Source organism: Sinohyriopsis cumingii, chromosome 2, assembly GCF_028554795.1.
Source record: "Sinohyriopsis cumingii isolate HCF-2022 chromosome 2, ASM2855479v2, whole genome shotgun sequence".
Classification (NCBI taxonomy): Eukaryota; Metazoa; Mollusca; class Bivalvia; order Unionida; family Unionidae; genus Sinohyriopsis; species Sinohyriopsis cumingii.
In genome coordinates, this window is record NC_142962.1 from 21,117,492 (window position 1) to 21,137,054 (window position 19,563).

At 36.6% G+C, this 19,563-nt stretch overlaps 1 protein-coding gene across 4 annotated transcripts in view; it reads right to left on the reverse strand.

Annotated features, from left to right (window-relative positions):
• The window catches only part of LOC149804440 (serum response factor-like), a 50,855-nt gene that overhangs the window by 18,769 nt on the left and 12,523 nt on the right, over positions 1 to 19,563 (reverse strand). Inside the window, exons 3-5 of one of the 4 annotated variants that reach the window (XM_089940408.1) lie at positions 7,307 to 7,574; positions 6,305 to 6,358; positions 1,478 to 1,531 (exon numbers count right to left, since the gene is read on the reverse strand). In XM_089940408.1, the coding sequence (XP_089796534.1) occupies positions 1,478 to 1,531; positions 6,305 to 6,358; positions 7,307 to 7,574 (376 nt within the window). The remainder of the gene's footprint in view (positions 1 to 1,477; positions 1,532 to 6,304; positions 6,359 to 7,306; positions 7,575 to 19,563) is intronic. The other 3 variants (XM_089940413.1, XM_089940417.1, XM_089940426.1) reach the window with 3 other exon arrangements.

Consider the following 19,563-nt stretch of genomic DNA (forward strand, 5'->3'; position numbering starts at 1 on the left):
AAAGACTAAATGGGAGTGTAATAAAAACTTAGTATAGTAGATTAAAGAAAATTAACTTTATTGTCTCCAAGTCCTCTAATTAGTAGTCTATTTTGATTATTACTATGACAGATCAGAGATTGGGAATTTCTGTAGTAACAGGAGATACTGAAGGTAGCTGATTCTTATCCAGAAACCAAATCATAGTTACTACTAAACCATTAACAAAACATTCCCACCAACAAAGCACCAATCTTGCCCCTTGTCCTCAAAAACAATAAGCAGAGCAGGAAAAACTGTCTTGAAGGTAAGGTTCTCAAAAGAATCTTCATGAGAAAGTTCATAGGGGGTGATCATGCCCAAAAAAAACCACATGAAATGTTCCTTCTAGGCATTAATGAGATACTAATCTCTGAAGCTCAAAATAAGATAAGAATCCAAACTAATGGCAGAAATTCTGGTGAACTTGTGAGAGTTGAAAAGGGCTGCCCTAATGCCCTAAATGGTACATATAAAATATTCTCTTTTCTTCATAAGGTAGAGAAGAAAATCTGCAACTTCAGTTAAAAAGTGACAGCTAGAATCAAAATAATTTCTACTGCACAAATTACATAAGATTATCCACTAGGCACCATAAACTTTAGAACTAGATTGCCTCCTAGCCTGGGTGATGCGATTGGAAACCTTGCTTGAAAACTGATCTTGGCAGATTGATCATTTGAGCTGAGCCAAGTGTGATGGAGGAGAACCTGTGGATTGTAATACATGAGAAGCCCAATGTGCTGCAACAGTAGTTATCTTCTCGATGGTAATTTCATCTACTGACAGGCCAAGTAGATTGTTGAAATACAACTGTTGGGACCACTGGGGTTGCTATCAGGATCAGAGGAGACATGGAAGCCCTGATTTGGTGGAGAACCTATTGTCTTGTTTTGAACAGTAGAAAGGCATAAGAATAGACGCTCAGGTACTGGAGAGACATAAAGAGGGAGCTTGCTTTAAAACAAATTTGTTTTGCAGAACCCATTTTTCTTTGAGACACAATAGCCATTACTTTTAGACCCGAAAATCAAAAGGCCTATTCCATACATTAAGTGCAAGCCCTCCCAAAACATTAGTAAAAGGTAACATGGCTTAGAATAAAAGTAATTATCAAAAACTGTTTATCTTCTGTCTGACACAGTTACCTCAACCTTTGACCTTTTAACCCACAAATAAATGGTTTTTCTTCATTACCCTGTATGTCAGTCATCCACAAACTCAAGAGAAGGTAAACAGTCAAGAAATGAAATCGGAGTACAGAAACAATGACCTTTATCCTATAGATACCAAAATCGACTGCTTCTTCCTTACCCCAAGTGCAAGCTATCCACAAAATTTGGTCCATTCTGTGATACAGAACAAACACTATCTTGCAGAAACCATTTTAACTTGTTTCAATCAAAAAGACCTTGACCTTTGATATTATGACCCCAAAATAAATAGTTTTATTTCTTACCACAATTGCTAGCCATCCACAAAAATTGGTCCAGGTCTCTGAATTTGTCATCACCTAAAAGCAGCAAAAATCAATGTTGCAAATACTGCAAAATTATGTTCCCAAATCACTACTTTGGTTACCAAAAAATCCCCCAAAATGCATTTTGATATCTAAAGATAAAGCAGTAAAGCCAAGCTGCCACTAATTTTGTTTTCATGAGGCCCACTATGAGGGTTAGAAACAGTGTAATCCCATCTGGTAGAATATGACTGGCAAGAAAACTATCCCCACATACATGAAATCCTGAGAAGGGATGACATTTGACTTCTCTAGGGATTAGAAGAATATCTCTGAGGACACTGTGCATCAATCAGTCATTGAAATACTGGAGGATGGGAACACATGAAAACTTACAATGAGCAGTTTTTGTCCCCGTCACCCTTATAAAGGCTTTGGTGGTAGAGGCAATACCAAACAGTGTGTGCGTGTGTGTGATTTGGATTTTTAACACAGCTTTAACAATTTTTCAGTCATATCACTATGATGTCTGCAGTGTAGTAGTTTATAGTAATGTCTAGAACTGGGGCATAATTCTGAAGACACGTAGCATCATGTCCCACCCAGTCACATTATCATGACACCAGGCAGACTAGTCCTAACAATAACCTCTTAATGCTGACTGCCTAGCGAGGCAGCTGTTAGCACTATTTTTATAAGTCTTTGGTATGACTCGGCCAGGGTTTGAACCTATGACCTCCTGCATCCAAGGTGGATGCTCTAACCACTAGGCCATTGATGTGGTCTAATACCAAACAGAAGAGTCCGAAAATGAATTCACAATTGATACAAGGACTGGTAAGAAAAAGACTCAAATGTGTTACTTTGTTTTGTGTTAAAAAATATGTTTGACCCTATAGAAGGGTTAAAGTCGGCAATAAATGCAAATTTCATTCTGCATCCTCGTGTGTACTTGTATGTCAGTCAAAGCAAAAAAGAGGAAGATATTTATTGGCTATCACTTAGCAAGAAGACTGGAATTATATTCTTGTCATTTTTTAAAGATATCCAATTAGGAAAAATTAAGTTTGGACAAAAACGTAGCATCCTGAAAAAGGAAATCAAAGCATTAGTAGCAGGTAACCATTATTAAAACAGTGAAATGCAATAGAGTGTACTCTGTAAGAAAGCTTGTAAACAACGAGTTTGTTATTTTGACCTTTTCTAAGAATTAGATCAGATAACCAATAGAGAATGAGCCAATCTATATTTTGATTTTAAAAAAAGGATTGTTGAAACAGTAGAGTTTAGATAGGTACCGCAGCAATTTAATCCTGAACATATCCACATAAAAAAATTGCCAAAACTGTAACATAATACTCATAGTTCAAGTATTTCATGTATTCTTTACTATTAAGTGTTAATGGGGATCAGAATGTTGCTCAGACATGCACATCTTGAACTGAATCATTTATTATGTTGCATATCCAAAATTATATCATAAATTCGAACTTGGCGATAGTACATTAATCTATCTATGCTGCTATCATATATCGTTAATAAGACATAATTAATTCAGATATATTGAATTGAATTGATGATATCATACATTTATCGCCATCTATCAATATCAAATTTACAGATTCTCTGTCACATGTGCCTAGTAACCTGATATCCACCATCTTACTTAGTGAATGCATTCATTGTTTTATTTTACTCTTCAGCAGTCATGAATAATTATTATTAGCTGCCTTGTTATTCTGTAAAATTATAATCGATCTGAAACAGCATTTGCAGTCACATGCACTCATGTTTGTTACTAAATATGAAAAAGATTATTTGAGAATACCCACTTGCTGTCTACAAGTTAACACAAAGTGACACGGTTTATAATATGTCCCCCCACCATTGTAAGCTAATTATCTTAACCCAGAAGTATGTTCAGCACACACTGTTCATTCCAAATGTGTTCCACATGTTTAATGAAGTACTTCACTCATCATTTAATAACCACTTTAATGTGAAGTCTCTACTTTGAATTGTATCCTGACTCCTTTGGTCGATTTGAAATCTACATCAGCACGTTGAAATATGTTACATTGAATTCCCATTTGATGTTACTGCTTGTTCCACTCCAGGTTAAACAATAATCACCAATCAGAAATCAGTGTAGCTTATTCTCTGCATGACAAACAGGAAGTACTGGCAGAGCAAAAGAGTCTTTACAGGAAAGTCATTAGATATGTCAAGTACATAAGCGGTGAGGTGATGCTGTCAGTGTGTGCCATTGCATGAATCATGCAAAATTCGCATGCTTAGAGAACAGTGAAACATGAGAACTCCCACAAATTCTTTGAAAGTCTCACATATGAAAATTTCCTCTGCAACGGATACAATTTTTATTTAACCGTTCTTGTCGAGATATCAGGTTTTTGGGTAGCAACTGTTCCACATCTGGGTTTTTCAAGCATGATATGAATGGTTATGAACTAAATTTGATTAGAACGTGCCCAGGAATAAAATTATGGTGTCGTTTGAACCATTCATGAAGAAAGGTTTACAAATGCATGTTTAAAATACGGGCTACCTAGAAAACCCAAAATGTCTGATTCCCGGCATGGTTCATTACGATTTCGTTTGGCAAATACTTGCTGATGATGCCTAATTAAAAAACAATTTAAATGTATAGTGCAATTTTCTTTCTTCTAATTAATTAAATCTGCCCTGCAGATCATATGCTACAAAACCGATAAACTGAATAAAATAAGGGTTAAAAAATGCAATTATGAAATACAGATATTTATTTTAATACCTCTGTCTGGACTAAATACCCTTATATAGCATTAGGGAACAGATAATAAATTTGGCATAGCAGTCAGTAAACTATTGATTTAACTTAGGAAGTTAATTTTAGTGAAAAATCCTATTTTGGACCAGATGTATTCAAATGATAATATGTGAGCTCTGGAAAATTGTACACAACAGTCATAAAGATCAGTTTCCCAACATATTCAAGCTGACAAAGCTAGCTATGTATATGCCCCTTCAGAAAGAAGCACAGAACAATATTGATACAAAGAAAAGGAGCAGAGTGTGCTCAGAATTAATTAACAGATTAATGCTTATACAACTAGAGGTGACATGTGTCAAAGATGTTGATTTCAGAAGGAGCTATAAGAAAGTGGAGCAGGAAGAGAGAGAGAGAGAGAGACACATATTGAAGTTTACATAAATATTGTCCTATGACCATTAATTCCTCCCCTCCTTTTTTCTTTGATAAAGGGTGAGGTCTCCCTTAAGATAAAATCCTGTCATCATCTGTCCTTCAATTGTACATGGAAAACACATTTGGAATTTCTCTTTTTTATGCAGAGATATTTAACCAGTGAATGACGGTGCTGATGGAATAAATGAAATAAGCATAGAATGAGCGATAGGGCAGATTTCAAACTGATCAAGTTTATCACTTTGAGTAAGCGAAAAGAAAATTGTAGAATAAGACTGGGTGTAGTCAATAGTTTTCCTTCTTTACTAACAAATACATGTACCTGTGGCTGCAGCAGTCTTTTCCGTCTGCAGGAAATAAAATGTGATAGATTTCTGTTGGTATTCAACTGTATTCCCAGTCTCCAGATTTGTTCAAGATGAGATTTTCTTTGCATGAGGAAATTGCATTATTTCTACTGTTTTAACATTGTAATGTCTTCCAAGTGCAACTGAGACATGAAATTGGTAATAATATGTTTTCAAATCATTAATGTTGTGCAAAACAAAGGGAGTTAAATGGATCCACTATTAAATGGCCTAAAACATTGAATAAAACTCAATGCAACCAACAGGTAGTCTGTTGAAAGTATTGCTGATATCTTCTCATCAATAAGAATTGCATATAAATATCTAGTCTGCATACTGGAAATACAACAAAGAATGTCAACATACATGAAAGGGCACCAAATATCTTCCAAAGATGGAAGACCATCAAGTTCATATGTGTATCGATCTGTATCGTATCGCAGGCTGCATATCATGAATCATATCAACATGCATAGAGGTTTATTGTTTCACCCCTAGTTATCAAGAGTACCAAGTTTGGTGCATTGTATGTCTACCCAGCGTTTAATGGTTCCTTATGTTTTCACCAGTAGGTCATGGTTGACTGGAGATAACTGACCAACAATTTTCAATGACCTTCACGGCATGTGGTCTTGACCTAGACCTAACGTGCAGCAATCATTATTTACTCTTTAGACTTGCCATGATCATGACCTCTGACCTTTAGACCCCAGAATTTAGAGGTTTTTGGATCTACCTAGGTGCAAGCCATACCCAATATTTGGTCAAAGAACTCACTTTAAAACAAAATCTATTCTGCAGAACCCATTTTACTTTGAAACACAATAACCATGACTTTCAGACATGAAAATCAAAAGGATTATTCCATACATTAAGTGCTAGCCCTCCCAAAACAATGGTAAAATGTACATGGCTTAGAATTAAAGTTATTATCAAAAACTGTTTATCTCCTTTCCGACATAGTGACCTCAACCTTTGATCTTTTAACCCCCAAATAATGGGTTTTTTCTTTACCCAGCATGTCAGTCATCCACAAACTCACGAGAAGGTAAACAGTCAAGAACTGAAATCAGAATACAGAAACAATGACCTTTATCCAATAGATACCAAAATCGACAGCTTCTTCCTTACCCAGGTGCAAGCTATCCACAAAATTTGGTCCATTCTGTGATACAGAACAAACGCTATCTTGCAGAAACCATTTTAACTTGTTTCAATCATAAAGACCTTGACCTTTGATATTATGACCCCAAAATCAATAGTTTTATTTCTTACCCCAATTGCTAGCCATCCACAAAATTTGGTCCAGGTCTCTGAATTTGTCCTCACCTAAAAGCAGCAAAAATCTATGATGCAAATACTGCAAAATTATATTCCCAAATCACTGCTTTGGTTACCAAAAAATCCCCCAAAATAATATTTGATCTTGACAATTCCAAGTCCCCAACAAATCCTCTCACTTTTCAGAGTTAATTCAATGAAATGAGAACCTCCCATCCTAGTCATGTCAATAATTGTAACAAGGCTGGAGCTCTTATTGCAAGACTCCAATGGTGCCACCTAAAGCCTCCATGTTGACAGCTGAAATTATAGTGATCCTAAAATCATTGAAGTACAATAAAAAAACTCAAATTTCATCATCTTTCTAGATTCCCTTTTCCTACTGAAAGCCTTGCAAAATATAAAATTTGCCAACCCATTAAGACCCCAAATCTTACAGAATATGATTTGCACATACAACCAAAGATGTATACATATTTGAGTTATCTAGGAAATCTAAAACAAGGAAGCAATGTATATGGACTTGCAGTCAGAAACAGGTGACCAGTACCTAATCCACAGCAGAACAGCAAAAATAAAATGCAAGGAAAATACTATGCAAATGACAATTTATTTAACCTACTAAATTGTTGCCAAAAACTGTATTAAAATTTATTGAAAAAATTTATGTTGAACCAAAGTTTGTATACAATATATAGATGGGCCAGAATATAACATAAGCTTCTTTGTAGCCAGAAGAATTAGTAGACTGAAAATTTTACTGTTGAATATTCACCAGTCCTTCCCACAACATGCTGACTGGCAATAACTGAAACTTCACTAGCCACTGGACTAGTGAAATTATGAACAAGAAATTTACTAGTGGAATTGGGCTAATTTCAAGCCCTGTAAAAACAGAAGTGTCCAAGTGTTAAAGCTCAGTCAGTGGTCCACTGGGATCTCAGATAAGCAATAACTAATGGACAGTTGTGGATAAATTAATTCTTCATCCTTTACCTTGTTGTATAATAATGCCCCCAGGTAAACCTTGTAGCTGCATATGAACACCAGCTGTCTGTTTCGTCTGGTTGGTGATCTGACTTGATGTAGTGGAGGTGGTGTTGGTGGTCAGAGAAGATGCTGCAACTGAGATAGGCTGGACATATGTTGTTGGTGTGGCAGAGCTTATCTGCATCTGGTGTGGCACAACAGTGGTCTGGGTAAGCCCATCACTAGAGGAAACTCCAGATAAGGTGAACATGGGTTTCAAAACACTTTCCATGGTCTGAAGAAGATATAGGAACAATAACAATAACACTGGTACATTACAAAAATACTTGGAGAGGATGTTAGTGAATTTCTATAAAAAAGAATTGTCACTGTGTTTCACTTCCACAAAATCAATCTAATTTTTTTAATATAAAATTCTCTTCCTTCATGCTTATAATAAATATAAATTTTAAGGTATGTGCTGAGAATGAACCAACATGATCTTTGTGGGAATGCCATGTCTTCCATGCTTTACTAGTACATGGTCCAAAAGTTTAACATACCTACTTCATCAAATAGTAGGTCACTGCAATCACAGCTGATTTAATATGTGTGATAACACACAAGTGTCAAATAGGGAATGCACAACCATACATGCAACTGTAGAAAACTATCTTAAACATTAGTGGAAGAAAACAAATCCATGCAGTAGGAAAGGTATCAGTCCAACTTTGTTCTCATCTTTACCACCCTGCTTTAGATATTTAGACTGTTACATGGTGGTGAAAGGTCCATTCCCCATAACAAATATGTATTATTTGCTGAAATCAAAGCAGCTTTAAACAGAGGCATTCAAAATTAAGGAACATTGGACTGAATACGACCTGCCTGATATCAATAAGTATAATACTTATCTTCTCAGTCTCAAAATTTAAATGTATTTTGTCTTGCAAAAAAGCCCACATATGAACCCGGCCTGATTACAATATGATCTTTTTATCAGCAACACAATATGGGAAAGAAAAGAGGAACACTTCAACCTAAATGTACCTTAATAACTAGTGCCTGCAAGGACAACATAACATTTAGCAACAACCTAACAAGATTTGTAAGCAGTCACATGGAATTTCACATACAAAAATATGATGCACACATAAAAGTTTCTGGCATACTTTGCCAAAGTAATTATGATTGTTGGATAACCTATCTATAGCAGTCTGTTTTAAAACTTTCTCAGAACTCAGTCAAGTCTGTGTCAAATAAATGTACACATGCACTGTAAAATCCATGTTTGGCTTGAAATTGTCAAGAAGCATAAAATGCGAGTTATAAGAAGCAAATTACTGTTCTTTTCTTTTCAGATCATGTGTGTTCTGCATGAACCAGTCAACCACTCCTACCCTCTTAACTATGCAAGCACTTAAAGTGGAAAAGGGGCATGATTTAGATTCTAATTGTCTGGTAAACTGGCTTTTTTACATCATGCTTGTCAGGTAAATCAGCCCATACATACCTGCATCTCAAACTACCAGTGATAAAGAGGATACTCCAACATCCTCTAATTACTACTCAACCTCGTTATGAACTCAATCTTATTTTACTCTTATTGCATGTAAAACAAAAAATGTCTAAATTTTATAAAGTACATTCACACAGATGCGGATATTAAATTTGTGACAATTTTTATAAAAGAAGCATTAAGAGAAGTCTGTCATTACTTCACCTCTCAAACTGGTTGGAGGACAGATACTTTGAAGGCTAGATATGTGAGAGCTGCAGATGTGCAAAAGATTACTTTTGGCTGATTTTTTAAGGATTATCAAAGATTGGGGGCAGGGATTTGCAAATCTATTTGCCAGACTCGCTGGGAAAAACTCAAATTGGGTTGGAACAAGTTCAAGTTTCCAAGGTACTTACAATAATCAAGAAAGATTTGGAAAGAATGGGGTCAGGTTTTATTTGTAATGCTTCAAGTTCTGCAAGTTTTATACCCAGTGATCTCAACACATTACATATATCATCAGCACCTTAAGACCCCAAAAATGTGTATTTCCTATTGCACTGGTTTTTCAATTAGGATAGACCGGTTTGACTTTATTTTATTTTTATACTTATTAAACATTATATATATTTAGTGCAATTTATTTTGGTACCACTAATAAGAAACAGAGACAGTTGGCCGACCAGAAACATACACATTTGTTTGCCTAATTAGTGTATGTATATATATATATATATATATATATATATATATATATATATATATATATATATATATATATATATGCTGCATGCTTCTATTATCTAATTGGCCAGTGTCTCTCATCAATCCTATGTCATTTCCATCTTGTAGTCAATGTCAAGGTCTGTCTTGCATTTTCAAGTGCAGACGTGATAATATGTATTTGTACTATTTAAAATAATTTTGACAAATAAGAAATAAATATATATGTTACAGTTTAATGATAATACTTGTACATATCCAGAATTTACAGACTTCTGGGTCCTATCATAGCCTCTGACAGTTTGTAGGCTTCCTGATTCTAAACAATATGCTTGTCCATGATGGTTTTGATGCATGTTGCTGATTTTAAGATCAGCAAGTGTTAACTGGTAATAATACAACTTTTGAGATTTCGTAGACATTGTGTTTTTGTAAATAAAAGGCAATCATCTCTAACCATTAACCAACAGGAGGATTTGATTAAAGCATGGCTGATATACCAAAAATATAGAAAAGTGGTGGCTGTGATCTATTATTTATGTCATAAAATACAGGAAGACTAATACATACTTTCTGCTTGACAAAAAATCAAATAGATAAAAATAAGTGTTCTCAATCTAAAAAACCCACTTGTCATATTTTGATGCATGTCATACATTTCAAGGTGAGTAGCTTATAATCATTAAATAAAAGGACTATATATGCATTTAATCTTCCTATCTAACTACATGTATCATTTACATATATATTTATGGATAACTTTCATTACTGCCATATGATTTTGAGGTGCAAACAAAGATAAAAAGAAAACAAAATTTAAAATAAATAAAACATGTTTTCCTTAAATATCTTGTATTTTATCTTACTTTTTAATTGACGTTAAGATATGTTTCGGATCCATGTTCGGGGGGTTGGGGGGAGTTATTTTACAAATTTACTATAACATTGCTGCTCCATTTTTTTCTTTCAGTGACAATGATCTTGACCTTTGATCTATTGACCCTAAAATCGCCCCAAGTGTAAGCCATCACAATGTTTGCTCCATGTCTCTGATACAGAAATGATGTTATATTCTGAAATCATTCCTCTTCATTCAGTCAGTCTGACATTTAACCCTGAAAATGATATGCTTCATCCATAATCCAAGCACAAGCTATCTTCAGAGTTTCATCAAATTATGTGATCTCTGGATTAGTGTTATACACCACATCAACACAAGCTAAGTCTTTATGCAACTGGAGTAAAGTACCTTGCCAAAGAACACAGTATCGTAGCCTATCTGAGATTATCCAACGGCATTCTTCCACTATGTGAAACTTATATGATTCAGTTTCTGACAATTCAATCAAATTCTTTAATTGATTCACTAAATAGTCTGATTGTGCATTCCACATTCTCATCATTCCACTGCCTGACAATGCTCAGTCGAGACTAATAATGTTTTTTTTTCACTGCATCAGAGTACAACTTAAAATGGAGAAAAGACAGTTGTTTTTTCCCACCCTCCCACATATTTTTATACTGAAATGTCTTTATATAATGTATTAATTGCAACAGGCATGCAGAATTAGCTGTATTAGCCGAGAATTGTATCATAAATAAATGCTTGTATATACAATGAGGTCTAATATAGGTTTCCAGAGAACTACACCAGGATTGATCGAAATATTTTTTAAAGTAATAAATAATTCAGAATGAGGTAAATATTTGTAGTTGTGTTTTTCTATATAAAGTGATTTCTAACCAAGTTTATTTCTAACAATTGCTTGGGGGGGAGTGGGGGGAAGCTTGTGATGTCATAAATGAGAGGGGTCTTAACTTTTGTGACGAGGGTGGGAGGGGACTGAAATCCACCAAACTTGCATACTGTCATATATGGATGATCCCTTTCTACTAATTACCGATGTTGTAATGGAAAAAAAAATCAATGTCTGACAAGATCTGAATCATAAAATATTTGTTCATCTGTGTGCTCAAATTATTTTATTCATTATGAGGTGGAACAAAATCTGGTACCTTATTTATGTAATTAAGTGTAAATATTAAATTATGCCAAAGAAGGCATAATACATGGGGGGGGGGGTATATTAAAAATAATATCACACAGACTTGTTACAATCTTACTATTGCAGATATTAACTTATATTTTAAGTTCGAAATTAATAATAATAAAAATAATAATAATAATAATAATAATAATAATATATGCTCTCCCTTGTGGCATGCATACGTAAAACATGCTCATAAGAGCATGCCTAAAATGACAATACATCCAGCAATGTCTAGTAGCTAATTCTTCAGGTTTTAAATCTTTGAGTTTTTACTTTTTCATCACTTTATTTTGGGTAGTTTTGCTTCTTGGTAATGAGAAAGACCTTGTTTAAAATGAAATGTAAGAAAACTTTGTTCTGTCAGTAATTTACAGCTTTTGTATAATTATACGCTTGAAGGTATCCTATATTAAGCAATTATCTATCTTCAACAGACAGTTCTTCAAAGAACCATTAGTCATGATGTAAATATTGAACCACTATTAAGTAACCACCTGTCTTAAGAAGCCACCTCACATGGGTAAAACCAGATTGACAGTGTCCCATTTGCCTGCCTGCGATTACGTAAGTCAGGAACAAAGGAATGGGTTAGCGTCATGTGTATGTAGACCCTGCGCATATCGTAGCGATTCGTGTTGTACAAAAGCCCACATCGTTAGGTGTCAAAACTAACATGTAGACATTGGAAGCTTTGAGGCTCGTCTGTTAAGATGGACTGACTGGGGTAGAATTGATATCCAATCGGAACTGAGGAAGGTGGGGCCATCAATTCAAACCAGAATTGGGAACAAATTAGTCATTGTGAAACATCGTGCTGAGAAGTTGTGGCAATAACTCCAAGGAAGCCACTCGTGAATTGGCGGGAAACGAAACCTTGGTACATTCAAGGACAGAAAGCTTCGTAAAGGTCAGTGAGTTATTTGCTCGATTGTTGCAGAATGTTATGGCATTGTAATTGTAATTATGTGCAGTATGTATATTTACTTACTAGCATTGTTAGTACGTAGAATTACCTTTGTATTGTTTAATTTACATGCGTACTTGAGAAATGAGCTATGATTATGTAGACTGCTAGCTCGTTGTCAGAATTAATATTGTAGTTCGGTATCTGGTTACTTCATGGTAAACTAGTGTATTTATTTATGTGATATTCTAGATTTTGCAATTGTTGAATTAAATTGTAAATTTGGAAATGGTTGCAGTGTGTAAATTTAAATAATATGGATATTTGAATATTTGTGTACACTTGTGGCAGTGTAATGTACAGAAATGCATCTGTTTGTTGTGATACTGTTCAGAATAATGAGATTAAGAATATATTGATGTGACGCAATTTAGTAATGTCTGTATGATAAGTAGGATACCGCTCTTTATTGCAACGTTGTTTTCTGTAAGAACGTGTGTGGTTTTTGATGTGCACGAATAGATAGCCTCTATCTGATGATTGATTGTTGATTTAGTGTGAGCGAGATAGCTAACGAAACATGCTAACGTCCTTGTGTATTCACAGGAAGCTTTTGGGGACAGAACTACCAGGTAGTCAAGTCCCAAGTCTCAGAGAGACAGGAAAGAACAAGGCAGTAGGCAGAGAACAAGCCTAGTTGCTAGAGAAAGAGAGAGAGAGAAGGGGGAGGAAAAAAGGAGACAAGGAGAGTACAGGAAGAATCGGAGTATGGAGAACACCGGAAGGAGGAAAGGAATTAGCAGAGTAGAGCACAGATGAGTAGAAACCAAGTACAGGGGAAAGCCATCTCACACTATAATCACGTGATGAAATAGGTTGTTACATGGTCGAGAGGAAGAAGATTGGTTGAGAAATTAATATCGTTTAAATTGTATTAAATTGTTATTCTTTTAAATTTCACCTTTGTGTTCTTAATAATTTAATTGTCGGTATTGCTGACTGGGGGGCTCGGAGCTGTATCTCTCTCTAGACTAATTTCACTTCCTACAAAAACGAGCCAGGGTGGGAATTCCATAGTAATTCAAATAAATATTAGGAGCACCCCACCCCCAACTCATAACAGAGCATTCGTAGAACGCCACAGACAGTATATTTATACATCTGATTGACTTGAATAAAAATTTGTGTTTACCGTTTTGACCAGTCTGATTAAAATTCAGAGTATTGTAAGTAGATCTCACATGCATTGTAAAGGTTTTTTGTCAGAAACGATATGATCCAAATTAAGATTATGACTTTTAAAAAAGGTAAAAGCTGTAATTGATTGGTGAATTTAAAGGTTAACAGAACAAGACCCAATGTCGGGGTCTATCAATGTGTTGGAAATCTTGAAATTTATCAAACTTCTAATTTTGATACATTTCATATTAATAACGTTCTCATAATGATATTTAGGGGCCCTGCATCACATGTGGTGTCATTAAGTGCCAGTCCACAATATTTTCTATCTGACACACAGACTTACTTAAGAGGAACCTGAAGACTATAAACAGCTGTTGGGACTGCAACATACTGTTACAATTGCCCCCAAGGAGCCTCCCCAGATAAGAATTACAGAACAACATAAGCTAGAACCAACACATGGCAAAAATATGCCAGGAAAGGGCAGGCAGACAGCCAAATTTAGCATGTGCCTATAGAAGCCAGGTAGAGCTCTGACTGGGATTCTCTGCTACCAAAGAGTTCCATCAGAAACAAACCTAAGACATGCCATTTTCAGTTTACAAGTTTCAAAACATTTAGACTATCTGCCACAAAGCAACAGTAAGTAATTATTTATAAAATAAAACTTGATTCACCGATGCATAACAATAGATGAGAATCAATGAAGCGAACACATTTTAGGGAGTCTTACATATGGTTCTATATGGGTCTGTACACGGGCAAGCACCATCTCTCCAAGTTCTCACCACATTCCTTCTATTGCTACAGCTGTAAACTGCATTAAAGGCAAATGCCTAAGCAAGATATACAAAATGTCTGAATTCATGTAAAAGATTTTACTTTAATATGGAACAAAGGACTGATAAAATTCACAGGAATATTTCTCCCTAGAGATTATTTTGAGATAATTATTAATGAAAATACTTGAAATATATATATATATATATATATATATATATATATATATATATATATATATATATATATAAGTTGAAAATTTGGAAATTATCATGACTTTAGAAAATTTACAAACATTAAAAGTTGTCAAAATTTAAATTCAATTATCAGATTAAAAATCACAGTTATTTTAAATCTGGAGCTGACTTAGGTTGTCTTGCTTTCTTTCATATACCTATAAATTTGACATCTTCATCAAGGTAGATTCAAGAAAACTTAAAGAAATTTTATTTTTACACAAACTGCACTGCAAGTGTGGTCAAACATAAGTACATACTGTAAATCATATGCTCCAGTGTCTCAATAGTGAATCTTTGATTCTGGCATATCAGCAATATAAAATGTTGGGAATAAATTATACTTGTGTGCAAAATAAGTGGCAGTTGTATGCTATTCCTCTATTAAAAAGCAATATATGCTTGTAACTTACACTTCGTAAATGAACAGTAATAAATCTTTACGGCAAGTCATTTGACAGTCTATTCACAATTTTTGATGTACATAGAAACAACACTAGAACTTGTGAATCTGTCGTTCCTCATTTCCATAACCCTGGTTAACATTAGAAACTTCTGCTGGCATATAACAGAACTGGGAATCTGTATCATATACACAATTAACTTTTTATTACACAAGTTCAGCATTAACAAAAGTTTATCTAAAATTAGTTTGCCCAATTTCAAACACACTCAGATGTAAGGTAGCTATAATTTTTTTAAATTTTCTTTTGCAAAATTATACCAGAAGTGTGCCAGGAAGTACAAGCCTGGTACTTGAGTGCCAAAACTGTGCCTCAGCAGAACAGTGTCTCAAGATTAAGGCAAATAAATTAAAAGCTTGATACAAGTGCTGGAGGTTTGATCCTCACTGAAGGAAATGGATGTTAATGAACATAATTAGGATGCAATTAAAGACAGTTCGGGGGGGGGGGGGGGTCTTCCATTTTGCACTTACCAGTAAATTACTTCCATGAAAACCTTTGCAAAAACTGTAATGTCTGAATTTATTTAGTTTTTGCTTGAAAAGCAAGAATGTGCAATCTAGACCCTAATGAAATACAAATTCCTCCCAACATTATCCCATACCATAGTAGCACAAAAGCTGGCGGTGTGCCAGAAAGTACATTCAAGGTAGCTAGATATATGCATGTAATATTTTTAAGCTATAGTATTCTCTCACCATTGTTTGTATCCCACCATGGATTTTAAAAACTCAATGATACAAAAAATGCATAAAACTCATTCATGGAGTTTTAAGTTCTGCTCTAACCTCATTGTCACCACGGGGTTCAAAATACTGTCAGCTTGCTGGCATTTTGAATGAAATGAGAGTTTCTTTTAGCAACATGGTTGATATATCTGCTTGGACCGATCTATGTCTTCAAGGAACTGATGCAGTTCACCGTCTTTGAAAATCTCAATTCCATAAATTCTTGGCCTTTTATCGTTTTGAACACATGTATACAAGAGTTCCTCCTATTTATTTGTTCAAATTTTTTAAAGAAATTTTCAAGCTAGTCAATGCAAATATTGGTCGCAGATGACACAATTTTTACTGGAAATAATATTCTAGGAACCAGAAATAGATGGTAAGCAGTCATGTTTACTTGTTTACATCAAGTGCTTCTGTTTCTGTTGAAACACCAATAATCTGACAGTGTTAGAAATAACTTGGTAACAATCAGGTTAGAAATTATAAATCAAGGACTAAGTTTTGTGTAGTTTTTATATCCTTGATATGTTTTCTTTTTAACATCGGTAGGGGCAGGACCGTAAAGTGTTCACAGGCCCTGGGGTAAGAAACACCCAGGCCCCTCCAGTTCTTGTTCAAACAAATGTTTCTTTTATAAAATGAAAAAGCGTTGTCAGGCCCATGCCCCCTTATGGCCCAAGGCCCTAGGGATATATATCAAATTATCCCCCTCTTGTCAGCGCTAGTAGGTGGTACAAACAAATGAGAGGGTGTGCTAATACTATAGACTTATTTATGTATAAAATCATGCTAAACAAGGTGACAAATTTCTCATTGTGCTTATCAATTTTTATATGTAAATAGAGACTAAAACAGAGTGGAAAATTTCCCAGCGGATTAGACAATTTTACATGTAAACTGGGGGATAAAAAGGTGAAAAATCTGGGCTCGACATACTTGTGACCCCAAGGCCTAATGGTGGAAATTTATAAGGCCTGTTTGGATTAGGCAAACAAAAACATATAATAATAATAATAATACTTTGTTTATAGAGGGTGACTCATTAGCCAAGGACTATTCTCCCTTGAGGCCCTCTTAAGGGGATTATAACAATGTGCATTATAGGAAAGATAGCAATAATTACTGTTTCTTTTAACATGTTTAGTATTAAAATACTAAATTCTATTATCTATTAGAACCACATACATGCTCATGATATCTCTTCTTAAACACCGTAATATTTTCAGCAGATTTTACATGTAGTGGAAGCTTGTTCCACAGAACTGTACCAGAGTACTGAAAGCTCTTTTTAAATTGCTGTTCTTGATTTTGGTGCTATCAGTGACAGGTTCAGAAATAACTCCTAAAGCAATACTTACCTCCCTGCCTGCCACTGATTTACTAAGCACCTAAAACAAATGCACAGAATTTTAATAGGGGCCTCAAGGGTCTGACCAAAAAGTTAATATCTCTGGGACCCATCCAAAATAAAATGCTGAAAATACCATCATTCCTCAAGAGGATGCAATCCAAAGATAGATAGGATACATGTGCCAGGCTCCCATACATAGGTTTCAGAACTTTATCAGCTGGAGGGGTCTGTTTCTGGTAACTATATGGAAGTGTAATAGCCCTTATCTGAGCCAGTACTGCCCCCAGTAAGGCTGTAAATATCACAAACAGTGTGCCACTCTTGTAGCATAAAAACAATAAAACAACAAACTTAAAAGGAAAAAGCATGTACATAATTAACTTAAGTTATTTTGACACCAATGCAACTCAGTTTCTCACAAAACATGCAATTCAATAAACTCAAGATGAAAAATAAAAATTCTTCAAAGCACCCCATATTAATAATAATATTATTATTATTATTACACCCACGTTCACGCCACTGGCACCAGCTAGACCTCGTCATCACCAGGCGTGCAGAACTGGCCAGTGTCCTCCTTACCCGCAGCTACCACAGTGCCGATTGTGACACGGACCATTCCCTCGTGGCCAGCAAGGTGCGAATATTACCAAAGAAGCTGCACCACGCCAAGAAGAAGGGTCACCCATGTATCAACACCTGCTGTGCAAGCAACCCAGAGAAAACACAGCAGTTCATCAGCAAATTGAAGGAAGCCCTCACCAAAGTGACACCTGATGATACCATTGATTCCAAGTGGTCCCATATCCGTGACTCTGAGTACAATTCAGCCATCACAGCTTACGGGAAGAGGGAACGAAAGAATGTCGACTGGTATGAGGCAAACTGGGAGGAGATGGAGCCCGTGACTGAGGCAAAGAGGAAAGCCCTCCTGGCATACAAGGCTGCACCTAGCCCCAGAACACTACAAGCCCTCAGGATTGCAAGGAGTAACGCGCAGAAGACCGCCCGCCGCTGTACCATCACCTACTGGCTGAACCTTTGCAACAGTATACAGACAGCTGCTGACACCGGGGATACAAGAGGAATGTATGAGGGTATCAAAAAGGCAACAGGCCCCCCCAGCTACAAGACCGCCCCCCCTCAAGTCCAAGACGGGCGAAGTCATCACAGACCAGGGGAAACAACTGCAGCGATGGGTTGAGCACTATCTCGAGCCATATGCAACCCAAAACAATGTCACTGGAACTGCCCTGGACGCCATTCCAGACCTGCCTGTCATGGAGGAGCTAGACACACAGCCCACCCTGGAAGAGCTCGGAAAAGCCATCGATTGCCTTGCCTGTGGGAAGGCTCCTGGAAGCGACGGCATTCCGCCTGAAGTCCTTAGGAGCGGAAAACCAGCACTGCTCCAGCCCCTACACACACTCCTCTGCCTTTGCTGGGAACAGGGATACATCCCACAGGACATGCGTGACGCCAACATCGTCACTTTGTACAAAAACAAAGGAGACCGTAGCGACTGCAACAACTATCAGGGCATCTCCCTCCTCAGCATCGTCGGAAAGGCCTTCGCCCGTGTTGCCTTGGCACGCTTGCAGATCCTAGCCTCCCGCGTCTACCCAGAATCCCAGTGTGGATTTCGAGCCGGCAGGTCAACTGTAGACATGATCTTCTCACTACGTCAGCTGCAGGAGAAGTGTCACAAGCAGCGGATGCCCCTCTACATTGCCTTCATAGACCTGACGAAGGCGTTTGACATGGTTAGTTGGAGTGGACTCTTCAGACTCCTGAAGAAGATCGGCTGCCCCCCACGTCTGCTTGCTGTCATTATGTCATTCCACGAGAACATGCACAGCACAGTGTGCTTCAATGGCGCAACATCTGAAGCATTCCCAGTCGTTAGCGGAGTCAAACAAGGCTGTGTCCTTGCACCAACGCTCTTTGCCATCTTCTTCTCCATGCTTCTCCAGTACGCATTCAAGGACTGCAGCGAGGGAGTGTACATCCATACCAGGGCTGACGGCAAGCTGTTCAACATTGCCCGTCTCCGTGCTAAGACTAAAGTCACAGAGGTACTCATCCGTGAATTGCTCTTTGCCGACGATGCAGCCTTGACATTACACACGGAAGATGGACTTCAGCAGCTGGTATGCTGCCTCTCCCATGCATGTAAGGAATTTGGACTGACCATCAGTTTGAAGAAAACAAATGTCATGGCACAGGACACAGACTCCCCTCCCTCTGTCTCCATCGATGGGTACAATTTGGAGTTGTCGAGAACTTCACATACCTCGGGTCTAACATCTCCAGCTCACTCTCCATTGATTCTGAGGTGGGCGGCAGGATTGCCAAGGCAGC